This window comes from Nicotiana sylvestris, chromosome 4 (genome assembly GCF_000393655.2).
Source record: "Nicotiana sylvestris chromosome 4, ASM39365v2, whole genome shotgun sequence".
Lineage (NCBI taxonomy): Eukaryota > Viridiplantae > Streptophyta > Magnoliopsida > Solanales > Solanaceae > Nicotiana > Nicotiana sylvestris.
Window position 1 is genome coordinate 117,943,948 of NC_091060.1, and position 22,110 is coordinate 117,966,057.

The 22,110-nt window shown below is 36.4% G+C and overlaps 2 protein-coding genes across 2 annotated transcripts; both read left to right on the top strand.

Annotated features, from left to right (window-relative positions):
• Positions 1-12,346: 12,346 nt before the first annotated feature.
• LOC104247571 (uncharacterized) lies at positions 12,347-13,743 on the top strand. Its single transcript, XM_009803627.2, has 3 exons — positions 12,347-12,496; positions 12,560-13,307; positions 13,448-13,743. The coding sequence occupies exons 1-3, from the start codon at positions 12,347-12,349 to the stop codon at positions 13,741-13,743; spliced, it is 1,194 nt and encodes a 397-aa protein (XP_009801929.2).
• A 4,393-nt stretch (positions 13,744-18,136) lies between these two features.
• LOC104247570 (protein DETOXIFICATION 56-like) lies at positions 18,137-19,089 on the top strand. Its single transcript, XM_009803626.1, has 2 exons — positions 18,137-18,355; positions 18,547-19,089. The coding sequence occupies exons 1-2, from the start codon at positions 18,137-18,139 to the stop codon at positions 19,087-19,089; spliced, it is 762 nt and encodes a 253-aa protein (XP_009801928.1).
• The last annotated feature ends 3,021 nt before the right edge of the window (positions 19,090-22,110 follow it).

The window sequence follows — 22,110 nt, forward strand, 5'->3', positions numbered from 1 at the left end:
TCACTTTTTCTTTTAGCGGTGGTCGAATCTTATGTGGATTGCCTACGTATTATGTCCCCGCATGAATCAGACCGTGCATAGTTCTACCACAAATAAAGACACCAATTTTTGGAAAATTTATTTCATTACTAAAACTTCTATTACAAACTACCCATTTGGAAAAGGAAAACAAAATACAGACTCCGAAGTACTAACATAATTTGATGCCAAAAGGAAACACACGGACAGACAACAGACTTTTGAAAATAGAAAAATACAGATTTGAACTAGGAGTACATTAACGCTTTGAATTTTGGTGCCCATGGGGCATCGTTCGGCCTTTCCGCGAGCTTTGGTGCAAGGCCCCTTTGCAATATTTTCAATTCTTCCATGATTCGGCGGAAGTAACCCATGACTGAAGCAAAAAGGGTATCACGGGGTATTTCCTCACATGCTAGGCACCTCATAGTGACGTAATGCCCAATCTCCTCAATTCTACCCCTGATTCTATCCCTTTCCATGAACAGTTGCTCTATTCGTTGATTCTTTGCTCCCAGTACTTGAGTGTTGTCAGCGAGTTGATCTTGGAACCTCTCCATTTGTTCTTCCATTCGGGCCATTAAATCATAGCAGTGCCTCCTGTCCGTTCTGGCATCTCGGGCTTGTTTAAAGACCCGATCTTTGAGAGTGGAATTTGTTTCTCTTAATATTTCAATGCTCGCTTAATAATCCCTTCTCACTTTCCGTAAGTGCTTTGCTCGCGCTGTTGTACCTTTTGCCCATCTGGCCCAAATTCTTGCTATGCAGGCCTCTGATCTTGCCAAACCCTCTCGGCTTTCAATGACTTGGTTTCTCAACCCAGTTATCAGACTTTCGTCAGACCGGCTCCTTTGTTGGTTGTCGGCATCCATTCTGACTCGTTGGATTTGGGCTTTCAAGGCCTTATTTGCTTGAGTCAATCTATTCTTTTTTCCTGTGTCAGCATCGACTTGCACGCTATTTTCATATTTTAGAACCTCAATTTGCTGTTTCAGCTTGCCAATTTCAACCCGATAGCCTTCTTCTCTTGCCAGCCAGCCCCATTGTTCTTGCGAGTCATTCGTGAATTGCTAGACATGGGCTCTTTTAGCAGGCCTTTGACGAATCCGGAACCTTTTCCCAAACCATGCATCATACTTCGGGTCCACCTCACCTTTAGCTAAATCTCGCACCATAGTTTTGGGCTCAAGGAATCTGCCTTCATGCCACAATTTGCGAATTGTATCTTCCGGGACTGTGGCATTCAGTCTTAGCTTGATGGTATGCTTGCTCAAATCTTCATCATGAGGGATAATCTGGAACCTTCCCAATTGACTCAACACCCGATGGGGAGCGTATGGTTGGATACTACGGACACCCATCAGAAGAACATAACATTCTTTGGTCGACATGTATATTGCTTCAGTAGCAGGAAACCACCCAAACGCCCATTCAATTTGGTCCGCCGTTAGTGATCTCAGTCGTATAAACCAATCTCCAGTACCCTAAGGGAACGCAACACCTATTACCCGCTTCTCAAACTTTTCAATGCAGTTTAAACCAGTCAGTCCGAAGTTCATATACCCCACTCGATGGCAGAGATGTTCTTGTATCCACAACTGAAGTAATAGATTGCAACCTTGGAAAAAACTTCCTCCCTCCTTACACATGGTCAATGCTCGGTATATTTTTGATAAGATCAGGGGAACTATAGTGCTGTCAGCCCTTTTCATTGCGACATCAACCATCCCCACGAGACCTATCTCTATTTTGTTGCCATCTCGTGGGCAAACCATGATTACCAAGAATGCCGTTATGAATGCCAAGGTTCGTTTGAATTCCCACTTACCTCTATTTCCGGCGTGAGTCAGTCCCAAATTTGGCTCGTCAAAACCCCGCGGATTACCATAACACTGATATAAGAACTGAAGAGCGCAGCATCCTTTTGATAAATCATTATTTTACACAGTCCGACTGATATTTAACAAGTCTAGAAATCGGTGTGGTGATACCGGCCTTGGTGACAACAAATACTGACTTCTCAGATTCCCATTCATACCCGCATAACTTGCTACTTCCTCCAGTGTGGGTGTAAGCTCAAAATCCGCAAAGCGAAATACATTTCGGGCCGGGTCCCAAAATGGTATCAAAGCCTCGATGACATCCGTCCTTGCCTTGACATTTAGTAGACTGATGAGACCCCCAAGACTCTGAACACTATTTCTTTGCTGCTTTTTCCCAAATCGTCCCACCACATATGGAGCTGGAGAGGGACCTCGCTAAAGTCGGTGAAGGGTTTGTTTTCACTTGTTCTCATCCTGCACATTTATTAAGGTGATTTAAACAAAAGCAAAAAATTATTTGACTCAAAAAAATGATTTGACTATATTTTCAGAAAGAAAGATCCGATTTTTCGAACACGGCCTTTCAGCACTTCGGGGATGAAGATTTTAAGGCTGTGAGGATCAACCGATCAAAACTCTAAAGGATGATCAAAAGTGACCGTTTATGCAAAGTCAGCCTTCCGGCGTCCCTTTCGGGAACATTTGACTATTTTTTACAAAAACAGCATCACTTGATTTATTTAAGACCCTTTTCTTGTTTTTCCAAAATAGTAACCCGACATTGAGAACACGGCCTTACAGAGCCTCGGGGACGAGGATTCTAAGGCTGTGTGGGCTAATTGGTCAAAATTCAAAAAAAAAGACCAAAAGTGGCCGTTTATGCAAAGTCAGCTCTCCGGCGTCCTTTTCAGGAACATTTGGCTATTTTTGACAACAACGGCACCGCCCGACTTATAATAAATTTTTTGACATTTTCTAGGTATTTTTGCAAAAAGGGGAAGTTGGACCCGATGAGGGTTGCCTACGTATCTCACATCCGGTGAGAATCAAACCGATGTAGTTCGGACAAATAAAATAGACTATTTTTTTTCCTAAATAAACTATTTGAAAACAAGACAAACTTAAAATAAAGACTTTTTTTTGCTTTTTGAATAAAACAAACTATTTAAAATAAAAACTTTTTTTTTCATTTTCTAAAAAATTTGGCAGAATTTCGACACTATTCGGGCATTGGTATTTTCAAAACTAGTGATTAACTCTCTTAACCCTCTACACTGCTATTTCTCTTCTTTTTTTTCATTTTTCCCAATATTTAAAAGCCGGTCAGCATGCGAGTCCGAAGCATATAAATGCACATGTAGCAAGTAAGATGCATCATGATGGTCTTTTAGGTATAAGTTATTTCGGTGTTAATTTTAACACTGGGATAACTTATACCTTATAGAAGGTGAGGTAATTAGCACCGGTATAACTTATACCTTCTTCTTAGAAATTGTGCAATTGTCATTCTTAATACAGCATACCAAACAATGAATAAACAACAATCCCAGCATAACTATTCTCAGCATAACTTATCCCAATATAACTTATACCGGTATAAATCATATTCCAACCAAATGACCCCTTACGGGATAACTAATTCCGGGATTAGTTATATCACGATTTTATACCAACCAAATATGAAATAAACTCATCTCAAATTTAATTCCGGAATTAATTTTTTCTTATCTCTCGTACCAAACGAGCCCTCAAGGGGAAAAAACTGAGCCTAACTTATCAATCTCTTTCTCTTTTGCACAATGACTATTCAAGTAGAACGGAACAATAAATTCGAAAATAGATTTTAAAACAAAAAAGAAGGAAAATATCACATGAAACCCACAAAGCAAAGAAAAAAAAGCTTTTGGTCAATACCTCCATAATAAGGAAATGAAAAGTGTCTAACTATCTTAGGTTTTACACAATTCTTTCATTTGGATCTTTTCCTTAAAATAATGAAATTAATAATATTAATATTTGTTATAAAATAAAAACTGTAAAGTAAAGACAAGTATAGAGAGAAACTGTTATATTATTCGAATTTAAACTAACGTACATAATGAACTGAAATCTCTTCTATTTATAGAAGAAAGGAAGTTGTTGTGTAAGCTGTTACTATACCAGATATGGATAATCTTCTACTGAGAGCAATGTTTATCCATAACGGAGTACTGAAAGGATAAGCTTATTATACCCGATATGGATAATCTTCTACTAGGGGTAATGTTTATCCATAACTGGGCACTGAAAGGATAAGCTTATTATACACGGTATGGATAATCTTCTACTCAATGGGTGTACTCAATGGGTGTGCTTTGTCCATGTAAAAGCATTTTAAGACCCTTTCTGTATAGACAGATTGATGGATAAAGATCCCGTCTGCTAAATGTTCAATTTACAGACCAAGACAAAATTTTGTCTTTCCAAGATCTTTCATCTCAAATTCTTTCTTAAGATATACAATTGCCTTTTGGAGCTCTTCTGAAGTTCCAACAAGATTTATGTCATCAACATAAACAGCAAGTATAACAAATTCTGATGTCATTTTCTTTATAAAAATACATGGACAAATAACATCATTTATGTAACCTTCTTTCAGCAAATATTCACTAAGGCGATTATACCACATGCGCCCAGATTGCTTTAAACCGTACAAAGATCTTTGTAATCTGATTGAATACATTTCCTGAGATTTTGCTTCAGGCATTTTAAATCCTTCAGGGATTTTCATATAAATTTCATTATCAAGTGAACCGTACAGATAAGCTGTAACTACATCCATTAGATGTATTTCAAGCTTTTCATGTAGTGCTAAACTGATGAGATATCGAAATGTTATGGCATCCATAACAGGTGAATATGTTTCATCAAAATCGACTCCAGGTCGTTGTGAGAATCCTTGTGCAACAAGGCGAGCTTTGTATCTTTCAACTTCATTTTTATCATTCCTTTTTCGCACAAAAACCCATTTATGACCAACTGGTTTTATACCAGCAGGTGTTTGGACTACTGGTCCAAAGACCTCTCTTTTAGCAAGTGACTTCAATTCCGATTGAATTGCCTCTTGCCATTTTGGCCAATCAGATCTTTGTCGACATTCTTCGACAGATCGAGGTTCAAGATCCTCACTATCTTGCATAATATTAAGTGCAACATTATATGCAAAAATATTATCCACCACTATTTCAGATCGATTTAAATTAATCCCATCACCGATCGAACTTATTAAAAGTTCCTCACTCACATGAGCTTCGGGTTCATTGATTTCTTCAGGAATCTCAGAACTAATAAGATTTTGGGTCACTTCATGAGATCCCTTCATAGTATCATTTTGATCATTTGTCGATTTTCTTTTTCGAGGATTTCGATCCTTAGAACCCAAAGGCCTACCACGCTTCAGGCGTGCTTTAGGTTCACTAGTTCTCATGCTAGTAGATGGTCCTACTTGGACATCAATTCGGATAGGCACATTCTCTGCTGGGATATGTGACTTAGTTATCCTTTTCAAATCAGTAAATGCGTCTGGCATTTGATTTGCTATATTATGTAAAGGGATGATCTTCTGGACCTCCTGATTACATATAGGGTTACAGGGATCAAAGTGAGATAATGATGAAATTTTTCACACAATTTCTCTTTTGATTTCCTTTTTCTCTCCCCCTAATTGTGGAAAATTTGTTTCATCAAACAGACAATCTGCAAATCGAGCAGTAAATAAATCTCCTGTCAATGGTTCAAGATAGCGAATAATAGAGGGTGATTCAAACCCAACATATATTCTTATCCTTCTTTGTGGTCCCGTCTTACTACGTTGTGGTGGTGCTACTGGCACATATACAGCACATCCGAAAATTCGTAGATGGACAATATTTGGTTCATGACCAAAAACTAATTGTGACGGTGAATATTTATTATAATGTATCGGTCTGAGATGGATACGTGATGCTGAATGCAAGATAGCTTGGCCCCAAACAGTAGTGAGCAATTTTGTTTTCATAAGTTGTGGTCTTGCTATCAATTGCAGGCGTTTAATAAATGACTCTGCAAGGCCATTTTGAGTATGAACATAAGCTACAGGATGTTCAACTTTTATCCCAACGGATAGACAATAATCATCAAAAGCTTGAGATGAGAATTCTCCAGCATTATCAAGGCGAATAGCCTTTATAGGATAATCTGGGAATTGTGCCCTTAATCGAATTATTTGGGCTAATAGCTTTGCAAACGCCAGGTTGCGAGATGATAGTAGACACACATGAGACCATCTTGAAGATGCATCTATTAGGACCATAAAATATCTAAACAACCCACTTGGTGGGTGAATAGGTCCACATATATCCCCATGTATACGCTCTAAAAAGGCAGGGGATTCAATACCAACCTTCATTGGTGATGGTCTAGTGATCATTTTTCCTTGATAACAAGCATCACAAGAAAATTCGTCATTTGTAAGAATCTTCAAGTTCTTTAATGGATGCCCACTCGAATTTTCAGTAATTCGTCTCATCATTATTGATCCGGGATGGCCCAAACGGCCATGCCAAAGCACAAAAGTATTTGAATCCGTAAACTTCTGGTTTACGATAGAGTGTGCTTCAATTGTACTAATTTTTGAATAGTATAAGCCAGAAGATAAAGTTGGTAACTTTTCTACAATGCATTTCTGACCAGAAATATTCTTTGTAATACAAAGATATTCCTTGTTCATTTCATCTATTGTCTCAACATGATATCCATTTCGGCGGATATCTATAAAACTCAACAAGTTTCTTCGGGACTTGGAGGAGAACAATGCATTGTCTATAATAAGTTTTGTTCCCTTAGACAGAAATATTATGGCTCTTTCAGAGCCTTCAATCAAACTTATATTACCAGAAATTGTTGAAACATTTGCTTTTTCCTTATGCAAATAAGAAAAGTATTTCTAATCGTTGAATATGGCATGAATTGTTCCACTTCAATAACACAAATATCTTCATGATTTATCTTTGATCCAAACATAATTTGAGGGTTATCCATATTCTTCAAAATAACATAAATAAAATATATTATAGTAAACATCATTATCAAAACATAACTTTTATTTATGTACAACAATTACATAACCATACTATCTATTACAAACAACAAAAATTAAAATATTTACATTTCTACAGATTTACTACCGATTACATGACTTGTTTCTCCTTCTGGGAGTGCAAAGTAATCAGCTACATCCAAATGCATGAAGTCTAAATTATCTTCAGAAATAAAATTTGCTTCAGCATTTTTCTCTGTCTTCTTCAGGGAGGCTTGATAAAGCTCAACCAGGTGCTTTGGCGTACGACAAGTACGTGACCAGTGCCCTTTTCCTCCACATCTATAGCATGCATTTTCTGCATTTGGCGCTTGCACCGCTTCATGCTTTTGTTCCTTCCTTTTCCACTGCTGGTGGTGAGGAGGCTTCTTTGGTGCATTATTATTACCATGATTGGGGTTTCTTCCCCGACCACGGCCATGACCACGACTGGGGCCACGACCTCTTCCACGTTTAGCTTGGTGGAAGTTCGTCTCATTCACTTCAGGGAATGGACAAGAACCAATAGGTCGGCTTTCATGATTTTTCATTAATAGCCCATTATGTTGCTCTGCTATAAGAAGATGTGAGATAAGTTCAGAATACTTTTTAAATCCCATCTCTCGATATTGCTGCTGCAGGAGCATATTCGAGGCATGAAAAGTGGTGAAAGTTTTCTCCAACATATCATGATCAGTAATATTATCACCACATAATTTCAATTGGGAAATAATTCTGAACATAGCAGAATTATACTCACTGATAGATTTAAAATCTTGTAGCCTTAGATGAGTCCAATCATAACGTGCCTGTGGAAGAACGACCATCTTCAGGTGGTCATATCTATCTTTCAAATTATTCCACAGTATGACTGGATCTTTAATAGTGAGATATTCCATTTTCAGGCCCTCATCAAGGTGATGGCGTAGGAATATCATTGCTTTGGCACGGTCTTGGTTTGATGCCTGATTTTTATCCTTGATGGTGTCTTCCAGACCCATCGCATCAAGATGAATTTCAGCATCAAGCACCCAAGACATGTAGCTTTTGCCCGATATATCCAGGGCTACAAATTCAAGTTTAGAAAGCTTTGACATTATTTAGGAAAAGAAAGTTCTTACCTCTAATACTTTCAAAGTATTTGCTCGAGATGTCAGAGTCTCGTGCTTATAACGTGTTATAAAATAAAGACTGTAAAGTAAAGACAAGTATAGAGAGAAACTGTTATATTATTCGAATTCAAACTGATGTACATAATGAACTGAAATCTCTTCTATTTATAGAAGAAAGGAAGCTGTTGTGTAAGCTGCTACTATACCAGATATGGATAATCTTCTACTGAGAGCAATGTTTATCCATAACGGAGTACTGAAAGGATAAGCTTATTATACCCGATATGGATAATCTTCTACCGGGGGTAATGTTTATCCATAACTGGGTACTGAAAGGATAAGCTTATTATACCCGATATGGATAATCTTCTAACGGGGGTAATATTTATCTATAACCGGGTACCGAAGTGATAAGCTTCTTCAGAAAGCTTATTTCCAATAGAGTACTAAATAGATAAACATATTTACGGTGGAGTCCCATATGGATAAACTTCTTCAAAAAGCTTATTTACAACGGAGTACTAAATGAACATCCATAATATAATATATTTATAACAATACTCACATATAACGTAAATTGTAGTAATAGATTGACAATACTTGTACAAAATTACACATTTGGCCACCTCCCATGGGCATTGATGTGTATCTTTTTGCAGTCATGATGTACGGACAAAATAAATCGTGGTCACTTAAAATGGTCCCATGTGACTTTCAACTTTCAACATCCACTGAAATTCTGCATAGGAATGCTTTTACAAACAATTGAATTAAAAGAAAAAAGAAAAAACAAATGATCACCTCTTAAATAAAAAGTTGTTATAAATATATTATATTATGGATGTCCATTTAGTAGTCCGTTGTAAATAAGCTTCCTTAAAAAGCTTATCTATATGGGACTCCGCCGTAAATATGTTTATTTATTTAGTACTCTATTGGAAATAAGCCTCCTGAAGAAGCTTATCACTTCGGTGCACGGTTATGGATAAACATTACCCTCGATAGAAGATTATCCATACCGGGTATAATAAGCTTATCCTTTCAGTACCCAGTTATGGATAAATATTATCCCCGGTAGAAGATTATCCATACCGGGTATAATAAGCTTATCCTTTCAGTACCCAGTTATGGATAAACATTACCCCCGGTAGAAGATTATCCATACCGGGTATAATAAGCTTATCCTTTCAGTACCCAGTTATGGATAAACATTACCCCCGGTAGAAGATTATCCATATCGGGTATAATAAGCTTATCCTTTCAGTACTCCGTTATGGATAAACATTGCTCTCAGTAGAAGATTATCCATATCTGGTATAGTAGCAGCTTACACAACAGCTTCCTTTCTTCTATAAATAGAAGAGATTTCAGTTCATTATGTACATCAGTTTGAATTCGAATAATATATCAGTTTCTCTCTATACTTGTCTTTACTTTATAGTCTTTATTTTATAACACGTTATCAGCACGAGACTCTGCCATCTCGAGCAAATATTTTGAAAGTATCTGAGGTAAGAACTTTCTTTTCCTAAATAATGTCAAATCTTTCTAAACTTGAATTTGTAGCCCTGGATATATCGGGCAAAAGCTACATGTCTTGGGTGCTTGATGCTGAAATTCATCTTGATGCGATGGGTCTGGCAGACACCATCAAAGACAAAAATCAGGCATCAAACCAAGATCGTGCCAAAGCAATGATATTCCTACGCCATCACCTTGATGAGGGCCTGAAAATGGAATATCTTACTGTTAAAGATCCAGTCATACTGTGGAATAATTTGAAAGATAGATATGACCACCTGAAGATGGTCGTTCTTCCACATGCACGATATGATTGGACTCATCTAAGGCTACAAGATTTTAAATCTATCAGTGAGTATAATTCTGCTATGTTCAGAATTATTTCCCAATTGAAATTATGTGGTGATAATATTACTGATCATGATATGTTGGAGAAAACTTTCACCACTTTTCATGCCTCGAATATGCTCCTGCAGCAGCAATATCGAGAGATGGGATTTAAAAAGTATTCTGAACTTATCTCACATCTTCTTATAGCAGAGCAACATAATGGGCTATTAATGAAAAATCATGAAAGCCGACCTATTGGTTCTTGTCCATTCCCTGAAGTGAATGAGACGAACTTCCACCAAGCTAAACGTGGAAGAGGTCGTGGCCCCAGTCATGGTCATGGCCGTGGTCGGGGAAGAAATCTCAATCATGATAATAATAGTGCATCAAAGAACCCTCCTCTCCACCAGCAGTTGAAAAGGAAGGAACAAAAGCATGAAGCGGTGCAAGCACCAAATGCAGAGAGTGCATGCTATAGATGCGGAGGAAAAGGGCACTGGTCACGTACCTGTCGTACGCCAAAGTACCTGGTTGAGATTTATCAAGCCTCCCTGAAGAAGACAGAGAAAAATGCTGAAGAAAATTTTATTTCTGAAGATAATTTAGACTTCATGCATTTGGATGTAGCTGATTACTTTGCACTCCCAGAAGGAGAAACAAGTCATGTAATCGGTAGTAAATCTGTAGAAATATAAATATTTTAATTTTTGTTGTTTGTAATAGATAGTATGGTTATGTAATTGTTGTACATAAATAAAAGTTATGTTTTGATAATGATGTTTACTATAATATATTTTATTTATGTCATTTTGAAGAATATAGATAATCCTCAAATTATGTTTGGATCAAAGACAAATCATGAAGATATTTGTGTTATTGATAGTGGAACAACTCATGCTATATTCAGGGATCAAAAATACGTTTCTTATTTGCATAAGGAAAAAGCAAATGTTTCAATAATTTCTGGTAATATAAGTTTGATTGAAGGCTCCGGAAGAGCCATTATATTTCTGTCTAAGGGAACAAAATTTATTATAGACAATGCATTGTTCTCCTCCAAGTCCCGAAGAAACTTATTGAGTTTTATAGATATCCGCCGAAATGGGTATCATGTTGAGACAATAGATGAAATGAATGTGGAATATCTTTGTATTACAAAGACACTACAAGAAATTAGATTATTAGTGGCGACATATAGCAGCAACCCTATAGGTTGCTACAACTGTTATATTATTAGCAACGACTTTATAAGTCGCTACAGATGGTTAATGTTTAGCAGCGACTATTTTTAGATCGCCACTGATGTAGCTGAAATTTTCAGTCCCGCGAAAAATAAAATTTTGGCTTCATAGTTTTGGTGGCGACTTTTGGAAAGTCGCTGCTAAATCTCTGTTGCAGCGACTGGGTCGCTCCAATAGCACATATTTTTACTTTTAAAATAATTTGTAAAAGGCAAATACCTATTCTAATTAATTAAAATATTTCAGCTATACTGGTGGGTAGCTCAATTGGTATGAATGAAACATTACCTCTCAGCTAAATTCTTCAAACACAACCCTAGCATTCACCAAATAAATTCTCAGCGAATCGACCCTCAGCGAAAATTTCACTGCCCAGCGAATCATCCCTCAGAGATCTGGTGGCCTGATACCGTTTCGACTGCCCTCAATTGGTAAAATCCTACGCCCTCCCTTCTTCGTCTTTGTTTTAGTTGAGAATGAGTTTTGTTTTGATATAATTGATAATTCGGTCTAATATCTGATTTTGCCATTGTTTAAGTTAATCGATTTTGATTATTTTATCACTGTTAATACATTGTTAGCCTAATCGTTGAATTTTATTTTGTCTCTAATTAATTGTATTAGCATTTTGTTTAATTTTTGGAGTTTGGAATGCTAAATTTTCTGTTTTGTACTTGTTAAAGTAGTATGATGGTTTGGTATTGATAAAAAGTTGAGGTAGTAAAGGAATACTTGAGAGTAATTTGTGGGATTTTGATTTAGACCAAAGTGTTGAGTGTTTGTTTGTGAGAGAAAAACTCAGCCACAGTCATCAAAGATTATACTTTTTCTTTTTTGTTTTTGAGGTTGAATTTGATTTAGATTAATAAGACGTTTTCAGGGAATTGGGAAAATTTGTTGTTTGTTTATGTGGAAGAACTCAGCAGCAGTCATCAAAGATTTGAATTTTGTAGACTGAGGATATCTTGTTCTTAGTGATGAGCTGAAGTTATCCATCTGAAATCTTGCTCTTTGTTTGCTCTTTGTTTGCTCTTTGAAATATCATATATGCTGCTCAAGTATTAATAATGTTCTTGTTTTCTCTGTTTTTCTGGCTATTGCTTAGTTTCATTTCTGTTCCTAATCGATTTTGTGCATTTAGGGATAATTCTCTTTCAACTTCTCTGCTCTCAAATGTCGTTTACTCTCTCATATAATATAGATATGATGGATAAAAGTTGGTTGAATATTAGGAATAGAGTCGACCAAAGATATAGAGATGGAGTAGACAACTTTCTTAATTGGGCATTCAGTCAACCAACGGTGAACACTATGATTCAGTGTCCTTATAAAGGGTGTATGAATACCGCGTTCAAGGTAAGGGTTGATGTAAGAGGAGATTTATTAAGGAAGGGTTTCTGGGATTCTTATAAAGTGTAGGACTTGCATGGAGAAGTGTTAGTTAGAGTTGAAACTTCTAATATTGTAGTTAGTGATGAAGCGGAAGATGATAGCATTAAAGAGGATAATATTGCTGAAATGATTCACGATGCTTGTGGATATACGAATGTGGAGGATAATAATAATAATTCGGAGGACAATGAAGAGCCAAATGTACATGCAACAAAGTTCTACAAATTGTTAGAAGATGCTGAGACAAAACTTTATCCTGGTTGTAAAAAAGTTTCGAAGTTGTCTTTTGTTGTTAAACTACTTCAATTGAAGTGTCTTAACCATTGGAGCAACAAATCGTTGGATGCATTATTGAGCTTCTTTAAAGAAGTTCTTCCCGAGGGGTCATTTGTGCCTAATTCTTTCTATGAAGCAAAGAAAGTTCTTTGTGACCTCAGATTGGGGTACACCAAAATAGATACATGTCGGAATGATTGTATTTTATATTGGCGTGATTATGCCGATGTCCAAGCATGTCCTAAGTGTGGTAAGTCTAGATGGAAGTCCGAAGAACACGGAGGCAAAAAGGTAGCTCATAAAATTTTGCGGCATTTTCCAATCAAACTAAGGCTTCAAAGATTGTACATGGCAAGAGAAACAGCTAAAAAGATGAGGTGGCACAAGGAGGGAAATATTGATGATGGTGTCTTGCGACATCCATCTGACTCAATAACATGGAAATCCTTTGATGCACGACATCTGACCTTTTCAGTTGAGTTAAGAAATGTTCGATTAGGTTTGGCGAGTGACAGGTTCCAACATTATGGGAACATGAGTTCTAATCATAGCATTTGGCCAGTCGTACTAGCTACGTATAACTTGCCACCATGGGATTGCATGAAAATCCATATTTCATGATGACGCTTCTTATTCCAGGCCCAAAGTGTCCAGGCAATGATATCGATGTATATTTACAATCAATGATTGAAGAGTTGAAAGAATTATGGGACGAGGTGGAGACTTATGATGCATACTCAAAATCTAATTTTCTGATGCGTGTGGCTATCATGTGGACAATCAATGACTTTCCTGCATATGGAAATCTTTCAGGATGGTCAACCAAAGGCAAGCTTGCATGCCCTGGTTGCCATAAAGATACACAATCGACTTTCTTGCGTAGTAAGTTGTGTTATATGGGTCACCGCCGCTTCCTTCCCATGGACCATCCATGACGGAGAAGAAGGACGTTATTTGATGGGAAAGCTGAAATGGGAGTTGCACCTAACCCTTTAACAGGTGATGAAACACTTGTGCAATTACGAGCTTTGGGTAATGTGACTTTTGGTAAAGGACAAAAGAGAAATCGTGATGTTCATAGCAATGCTTACAATTGGAAGAAAAAAGTATCTTTTTCGAATTGCCTTATTGGAAGAGTCTTATGTTACGGCATAACCTTGATGTGATGCACATCCAAAGAAATGTGTCTGATAATATTATATCAACTGTCATGAATATGGTTGGAAAGACAAAAGACACATTGAAAAGTATATATGACTTGATGGATCTTGGAGTTAGACAAAGGTTGCATCCTATTGAGGATGAGAATAATATTTTGTTACCAGCAACATGCTATGCATTGTCCGCAGAAGAGAAGCTGAAGGTATGCAGTTTCTTAGCTAATCTGAAGGTTCCTGATGCATTTTCCTCAAACATTTCAAGGTGTGTCAACGTACAGGAGAAAAAGATACATGGATTGAAATGTCACGATCATCATGTATTGTTGCAAGACATTTTTCCAATAGCTATACGTGGTTTACTTCCCAAGGAAGTGTGTGATCCAATTATAGCCTTAGGAAAGTTTTTCAAGAATATATACTTTAAGTGCTTGATGATTGAAGATATTGATATCCTAGAGGCAGAAATTCCTATTATTTTGACCAAACTTCAACTTGTTTTCCCTCCGGCTTTCTTTGATATCATGGTTCATTTGCCAATTCACTTGCCAAGTGAGGCAAAGCTTGGTGGACCAGCTCAATATCGGAATATGTATCCTATTGAGAGGTAATTTATTGTTTAATAATTTCGATGTTATAGTTTTAGAATGACACACATTATATTAATAAGTCATTTTATATAGGTATCTGCGAACACTTAAGTCATATGTCCGCAACAAAAATCGTCCAGAAGGTTCAATTGCAGAAGGTTATTTGGCAGAGGAAAGCCTCACATTTTGATCACGATACTTGAATAATATCTCAACAAATTTCAATAAACCAACTAGGAATGATGATGGATCTGTGTCAAATGATGAGATGTCTATCTTTAAAAAACGTGGGCAAACAAAAGATGCCTCAGAAGGCATTAGGCTATCTTATGATGAGTTTAAACAAGCATGTATGTATGTACTTCAAAATTGTGAAGAGGTTTCACATTTCATGGAGTAAGTCTCTTATTAACTCCAAGATAGTTTCACATTGAGATAATTTGAATCCAATTTATCTTAACTAACTTAAAATGTAGGGAATATACAAGAGAGATTGAAAGCCAAAGTTCAATGAGAGCTCATAAAAATGGGTTTCTTGATTGGTTTCGCGCACATGTAGGTGTCTACTCAAATGATAATATTGATATTAGTTTATTCATCCCATCATGTTATTGGTCATAACGGTATTGTTCGTCTTTGTAGATATTTGTACTATCTGCACAAGGACGCGCAAATGATGAGCTCATAAGCTTAGCCGTCGGTCCTGCACCATTAGTACATCGATATTCAACATTTGTGGTGAATGGATTTAGATTCAATACAAAAGAGCTTGCATTGAGAAGAAAAACGTAGAATAGCGGTGTTCTTGTGACATGAGATGATTTAGACTCTAATAAGGAGTATTATGGTGTATTAGAGGACATTTATGAGTTATCTTATGTGGGAAATAGAAAAGTTTACTTATTCAAGTGTCATTGGTGGGATGTGGCTCGCTTAGGAAGAGGATATAAGATTGACAAATATGGCTTCACAAGTGTGAATACTCGGCGTGCCTTGAATACAAATGAGTCATTTGTGTTGGCATCTCAGTCAGAACAAGTCTTTTACTTGGACGACATGGTCGATAATGATTGGCTTGTTGTTGTGAAGACAAATCCTCGTGACCTTTTTTAAAATTCCTGATAATGATGATAATTGTGTAGATATTGAAGATGAATAATTACATAATGAAGAAGTTTATCAGCAAGAGGAAGTTGAATTTAATACTTCGTTCACCAATGACCAAGAAAATATTGTTGAGGTGTCTCTACATAGGGAAAATGTTGAACTACAAATTATTAATAATCATAATGAGGAAGATAATTTCATAAATGACAATAGAAATATCAGAGAGTAAAGATAGCGAAGAAGAGTTATTTGATGATGATGGTGGTGGGGAGGACACTGATACATCCTCTTGAAGACTAAGAAGCAAAAGGTGATGTTTTGTTTTCTTGTTGGGATGTTAACAGAATGTGCAACTGGTTCTGACTTTGTCGATCAAGTTAAGATTCTTCTCTCAAATTTTGGGATAGTAGACTTGGAATGAGGTTCCTTCATGTCAGAAAATGTCATATATAAGATACTCTCCTATGTAATTTCATGTAAAAAAATTCCAATTGCTTCTTTTAATTTCCTCTCTTGAAATTTCAATTTTATTTGCTTGAGTCCCTTGATTACAGTATAGCATGACTTACACACTCCTACTTTTGAAAGAACATGAAAATTTGTTTTTTATACCTCCTGAAATTAACTATTAGTTCTACTGTTAAATTATCTTTGGTTGATTGTATACCTCTTGAAATCAAACACATGTTTCTTCTAGAACAGAATAAGTGGTGAAGTAATAGAAATACATGTTTATTCTCTGTATTTAATTTCATAACAGAATAAGTGGTGAAGTAAAATTAGCGAATTGATATTTTCTCTATTCTGATCAATCATTTTCTTTTAATGTTTTGTTGAGGGAATGAAAGGAATTGGACGAGAAAAATGTGGGAGAGGCAGGACGAGCTGTGGCCATGAAATTTTTTAAGGACGTGGCAATTTTGGAGCGACGTCTCAGCCACACATACAGGTCGGACGAGTATCTGATGCATCTGTAGAGATAGGACAACCAAGTAACCCGAGTCAAGGACCTTTACAGACCGGACGAGTATCTACTAACTCTCTCCAAATACCTTCTTTAGAAACATAGTCATCACGAAATGTAGCAGAAACTGTGCATTACTCTCCAGAGGCTAAAAATTGTGCAAGTTAGTTTTTGTTTTTTTATTGTTTTGTGAAAATTATTTTTACTGATTGAGTGGAGCTACTAATGAACAATAGTATCCTTTTACTTTGTAGTTTCTTCCAGCAATAAAAAAAGAGGAAGAGGAAGAGGAAAATACAAATCTAAAAGTTTAGATGTAAAAACTAAGTATGGTGGCAAAATCAAAATTATGATTCCAGATGATATTGATAGAGCAGTAGGTTCTGAGGCTAGAGATATTGTTAATTACTGTGGTTTGATCATGAGGAGCACTATCTCGTTCCAAGATGGAAATTGGCAGAAAATAGTTCTGAAACACGGAGAACTAATGTGGTTAAAGGTCAAGGTAATAAACTGCTTTCAATATTGTATTGACTTTAAGTTGCAAGGTTTATTTATGTGGTTAGGATATTGAATATAATGTTACATTTATTGTCAGGATAAATTTGAAGTTTGCAGCGGGTTGCGAGAGCATAGGTTTCAAGCCTTTGTAATTAGCACTATGCAAAGGCTTTTTAGAGCATGGAAAGCTCGACTCAGCATTCTGTACTCTAAGTATAGTACTACTGAAGAAAGATTGTCTCATCGACGTGAAGATGTTGAGTTTGAGGACTGGAAATACCTAGTACAATATTTTGGAAGTCCTGAATTTAAGGTACTAACTTAATACCTGAAGATTGTCTCTTTGAATGGTGATTTATTAAACTATTTACTTACAGGTTGTAATAAGTGAGAGGAACAAAAGAAATAGAGAAAAGCAAGTAATTAAGCATACATGTGGTACAAAGTCTTTTGCAGAAGTAGAGGAATCTACGGTAAAAATATATTTAGTCCTCTACTATCACATATGTTTCTTTATTATTTACATATTTATATATTTGCTTATATATTTTTTCTCCGTAACTATATTGCAGAGAAATCCTATTACTGGAGAATTGGACACACCAGATAAAGTTTGGGAGATCCAACATACACGCAAGGATGATAGTGGTGAACTGGTGTGGTTGGATTCATAGTCCCAACAAATTCATGTAATTATCTAAAAACACTTATAAAGTTCTCTATTTATGTAAGTTTCATTTAATATATTTTATTATGTTTTGATTTAAATGATTATGCATAAATGCAGGGTCAACTCCAGGAAGTTGTCGCTCAACAACAATCTGAGGAGATCGAGCATCCCATGACTAGAGATGAGATTTTATCCTCCGTTGTTGGTGAGAGAACATGCTATGTTCGTGGAAAAGGATACGGAAAGAAGCCTCCTAAAAAGAGTAACATTCAGCAGGCAAACATAGAGGCCAGCGTGTCTTCTGCTATTGATATTGTGCATTAAGAGATGCAAGCCGAGATGGATAGGAAGTTGCAAGAAGAACGTGAACAAATGGCTGCTGAGTTGCGGAGTAATATGGAAGTTGAATTGGAAAGGAAGTTGGCAGAGGAACGTCAACACGCAAATGAGGAACGTCAACACGCAAATGCAGAAGCAGACAAGAGGATATCTCAAGAAGTGGAGAAGAAGATGCAGGAACAATTTGCTAGTTTCTTGACCAGAATGCAACAACAACAGGTACTTGCTCCGCTCCTTCTTAACAATTCTTCTTCTTTCTCGACATTTCTTCTTCCTTCCTTCTGTAGTGACTTCATGAATAGTGTGTTGGTATCTTTGGTTTTGGATCAGACTACTGAAATTATCTGGACCATGTTGTCTTACTACTTGTCTTGAATGGTGGCGTTATGAAATCTTGGTTTTATTAACAGTATCTCCCAAATGCTAAACAAGCAATTGGAGTTAGAGCCATTGTGTTAAATTTTGATTATTTACTCTTTTCTGTTATGCTTTCGTTATCAACGTGTGCATCTATTCGTGTGTCTAATGACCTTGGTGCAGATAGTCCTGGTCCTGCTTATCGCGTAGCCTATGTATCGTTAGCTATGAGCGTTGCCTTGGGTTTTCTTGGTGGTTCTGTTATGGCTACTGCAAGAGGAATATGGGGGCCATTGTTTAGTCATAATAAATGGATTATAAATGGTGTTAAGAAAATGATGTTGTTAATGGAATTACTTAAAGTGGTTAATTTTCCATTAGCAATTTGTGGAGGAATTGTACATGGAACGGCTAGGCCATGGCTAGGAATGTATGCAAATATTAGTGGATTTTATCTGTTAACTTTGCTATTAAGTGTGGTTTTGGCTTTCAAGATTCATCTTGGTCTTACTGGATTATTGACAGGGTTTGTGGTTGGAGTTGCATTCAATAGTTTGGTAGAATCAGGGATATACATGTGTCTAGTAGAAAATTAGCATTGAATTTGACTGATGGAACTCAAACTATTATCATCGGCCTAAATGATCAGGCTTACTTGCTCAAATTTCGCTTCCTTTTCTACTGCTTACGAGCCTGAATCCTTTTTACGATCTTTGCTTTGAGCTGATTGCAACACTGCTGAATGGTTGTTTTGCAATACTAATTTGTTGTCTGGGTTTTATAGTACATGCACAAAGTTTTTGGCTTGGGCATCGTAGCCCGCTGGATTTGCTTGTATTCTCTTGTTTTGTTGTTAATTCTAGTAGGTTGCTGAAGCTATCCATGTTTTTATCATTGATCCAAGTGTTTAATTTGGCATATTTTATTTAATTTCTTCCTATCTTTTTAAGTTATCGGACAGTGTCACAAATTACAACCAGAAATGAAGGATTGTTCCTATGAAAAAACTGCTCAGAAATTTTTGAAAGGAATGACTATATGCAGAAGCTATGAAAAAACTGTTAAATGAGCAGAGTCATGAGGCTAAAAGCATTTACTAGTAATCATAACATTCAGAATAGTAATCCAGTATGTTTGTTATAGAGAACTGCTGCTGTTGCATCATAGAAAAAGTATTATCATGGAGTTGTTCTTTCTGGTGTAGATCACACGAGAACAATTGCACTTAGTAGACTTAACATGCAAGATAGGAACATTTCCATTCATAAATCAAGACAAAAATATAAAAGAAACAACTAAGGAATAAAGCCCCATAAGAATGTTGAACATAATTCCTAGTTGTCTGCAGAAGCTATCTCACTTATGTCAGCAGAAGCTATCTCACCAATCTTGTCTTGTGTCTGGTTGATCTTGTAATTGTTCCAACTAAAAGTGACATCTAAGATTCATGCAACTCTTGCTTTGTGGTCCAGACAACTTTTGGAATTGTTAAGCTGCTTTGTAGTACACAAACTTTGGTTGCAACTTCTGGCTTTCCTTTGACATAGATTGAAATTTTTTAGAATTTTGATAGTAGTTGGATATAACAAATCTCATTATGTTCCTTATATATATCACTTTTGTCTAGCAGGGACAAGGCACTTAAACAATTATATCGTTCAAGGATGGTGTCGAGCAAGGATAAATTACAAGGCACTTAATATTTTGTCTTTTTTGGGATATGTATATGCGTACAATTACAATGAAGTGTCGGTAGTACATATGTAATTGAACTTTTTAGTAATGATAATATTTATAATATTCGGCTTGATAATTTTTTTTGATGTTTGTCAAACATTATTGGTTGCTTTAATATTAATAGTCAATTGATATGAATATCTCTATATGAAATTATAGAGAATTAGGTTCCTACTGGCATGGAAATGTATATAATTTTAGTCATTATAATTGTTGAGAAAATAGCTTTTAGTGGCGACATAGCTTTGTCAAAAAATTAGTAACTGTTGCGATATATAAGTGGCCACTGAAGGTCAATTTCTGTTGCAGCGACTTTAGTCGCTACAAAAAACATGTGTCTTTCATGGTTTAAACTTTTGTGGCCACTTTAGTCGCTACTAAAGGACATTTATAGTGGCGACATAACCTTGCCACTGAACATAAATATTTTTTGTGGCGCATCTTGTCGCTGCTAAAGGTGAATATATAGCGGCAACCCATCTAATATTTGTTCTGATGGAACTATGTTTTGTGGCAATTTTTTCAACCTTTTGTGGCAATTTTTTCAACCTTTTGTGGCAACTCTGTTGCCACAAAAAATGTTCTTTTAGTGGCGACGACAAATGTTGCCACAAATAACCTTCAGTTACGCTTTTGCTTATGGCAATATAAAAGTCGCCACTAATACTCTTTAGCAACGACTTTTAGGGATTTTGTGGCGACTTTAGTCTCCACAATAAGCGTGATTTCTTGTAGTGAGAATATTTCTTGCCAGAAATGCATTGTAGAAAAGTTACCAACTTTATCTTCTGGCTTATACTATTCAAAAATTAGTACAGTTGAAGCACACTCTATCGTAAGCCAGAAGTTTACGGATTCAAATACTTTTGTGCTTTGGCATGGCCGTTTGAGCCATCCTGGATCAATAATGATGAGACGAATTACTGAAAATTCGAGTGGGCATCCATTAAAGAACCTGAAGATTCTTACAAATGATGAATTTTTTATGATGCTTGTTATCAAGGCAAAATGATCACTAGACCATCACCAATGAAGGTTGGCATTGAATCTTCTGCCTTTTTAGAGCGTATACATAGGGATATATGTGGACTTATTCACCCACCAAGTGAGCTGTTTAGATATTTTATGGTCCTAATAGATGCATCTTCAAGATTGTCTCATGTGTGCCTACTAGCATCTCGCAACCTGGCGTTTGCAAAGCTATTAGCCCAAATAATTCGATTAAGGGCACAATTCCCAGATTATCCGATAAAGGTTATTCTCCTTGATAATGCTGGAGAATTCTCATCTCAAGCTTTTGATGATTATTGTCTATCAGTTGGGATAAAAATTGAATATCCTGTAGCTTATGTTCATACTCAAAATGGCCTTGCAGAGTCATTTATTAAACGCTTGCAATTGATAGCAAGATCACTACTTATGAAAACAAAATTGCCCACTACTGTTTGGGGCCATGCTATCTTGCATGCAGCATCACTTATCCGTCTCAGACCGACACATTATAATAAATATTCTCTGTGACAATTAGTTTTTGGTCATGAACCAAATATTGCCCATCTACAAATTTTTGGATGTGATGTATATGTGTCAGTAGCACCACCACAGTGCAGTAAGATGGGACCACAGAGAAGGATATGAATATATGTTGGGTTTGAATCACCCTCTATTATTCGCTATCTTGAACCATTGACAGAAGATTTATTTACTGCTCGATTTGCAGATTGTCGGTTTGATGAAACAAATTTCCCACAATTAGGGGGAGAGAAAAAGGAAATCAAAAGAGAAATTGTGTGGAAAGTTTCATCATTATCTCACTTTGATCCCCGTACCCCTATATGTAATCAGGAGGTCCAGAAGATCATCCATTTACAGAATATAGC

Excerpts from the sequence above, each read along its gene's own strand:
- LOC104247570 (XM_009803626.1), top strand. The coding sequence starts at position 18,137 with ATGGATAGGAAGTTGCAAGAAGAACGTGAACAAATGGCTGCTGAGTTG. Across the intron at positions 18,356-18,546 it reads CCAGAATGCAACAACAACAG|TATCTCCCAAATGCTAAACA; the intron begins GTACTTGCTCCG and ends TTTTATTAACAG.
- LOC104247571 (XM_009803627.2), top strand. The coding sequence starts at position 12,347 with ATGGATAAAAGTTGGTTGAATATTAGGAATAGAGTCGACCAAAGATAT. Across the intron at positions 12,497-12,559 it reads GTATGAATACCGCGTTCAAG|GACTTGCATGGAGAAGTGTT; the intron begins GTAAGGGTTGAT and ends TATAAAGTGTAG. Across the intron at positions 13,308-13,447 it reads GTTAAGAAATGTTCGATTAG|GCCCAAAGTGTCCAGGCAAT; the intron begins GTTTGGCGAGTG and ends TTCTTATTCCAG.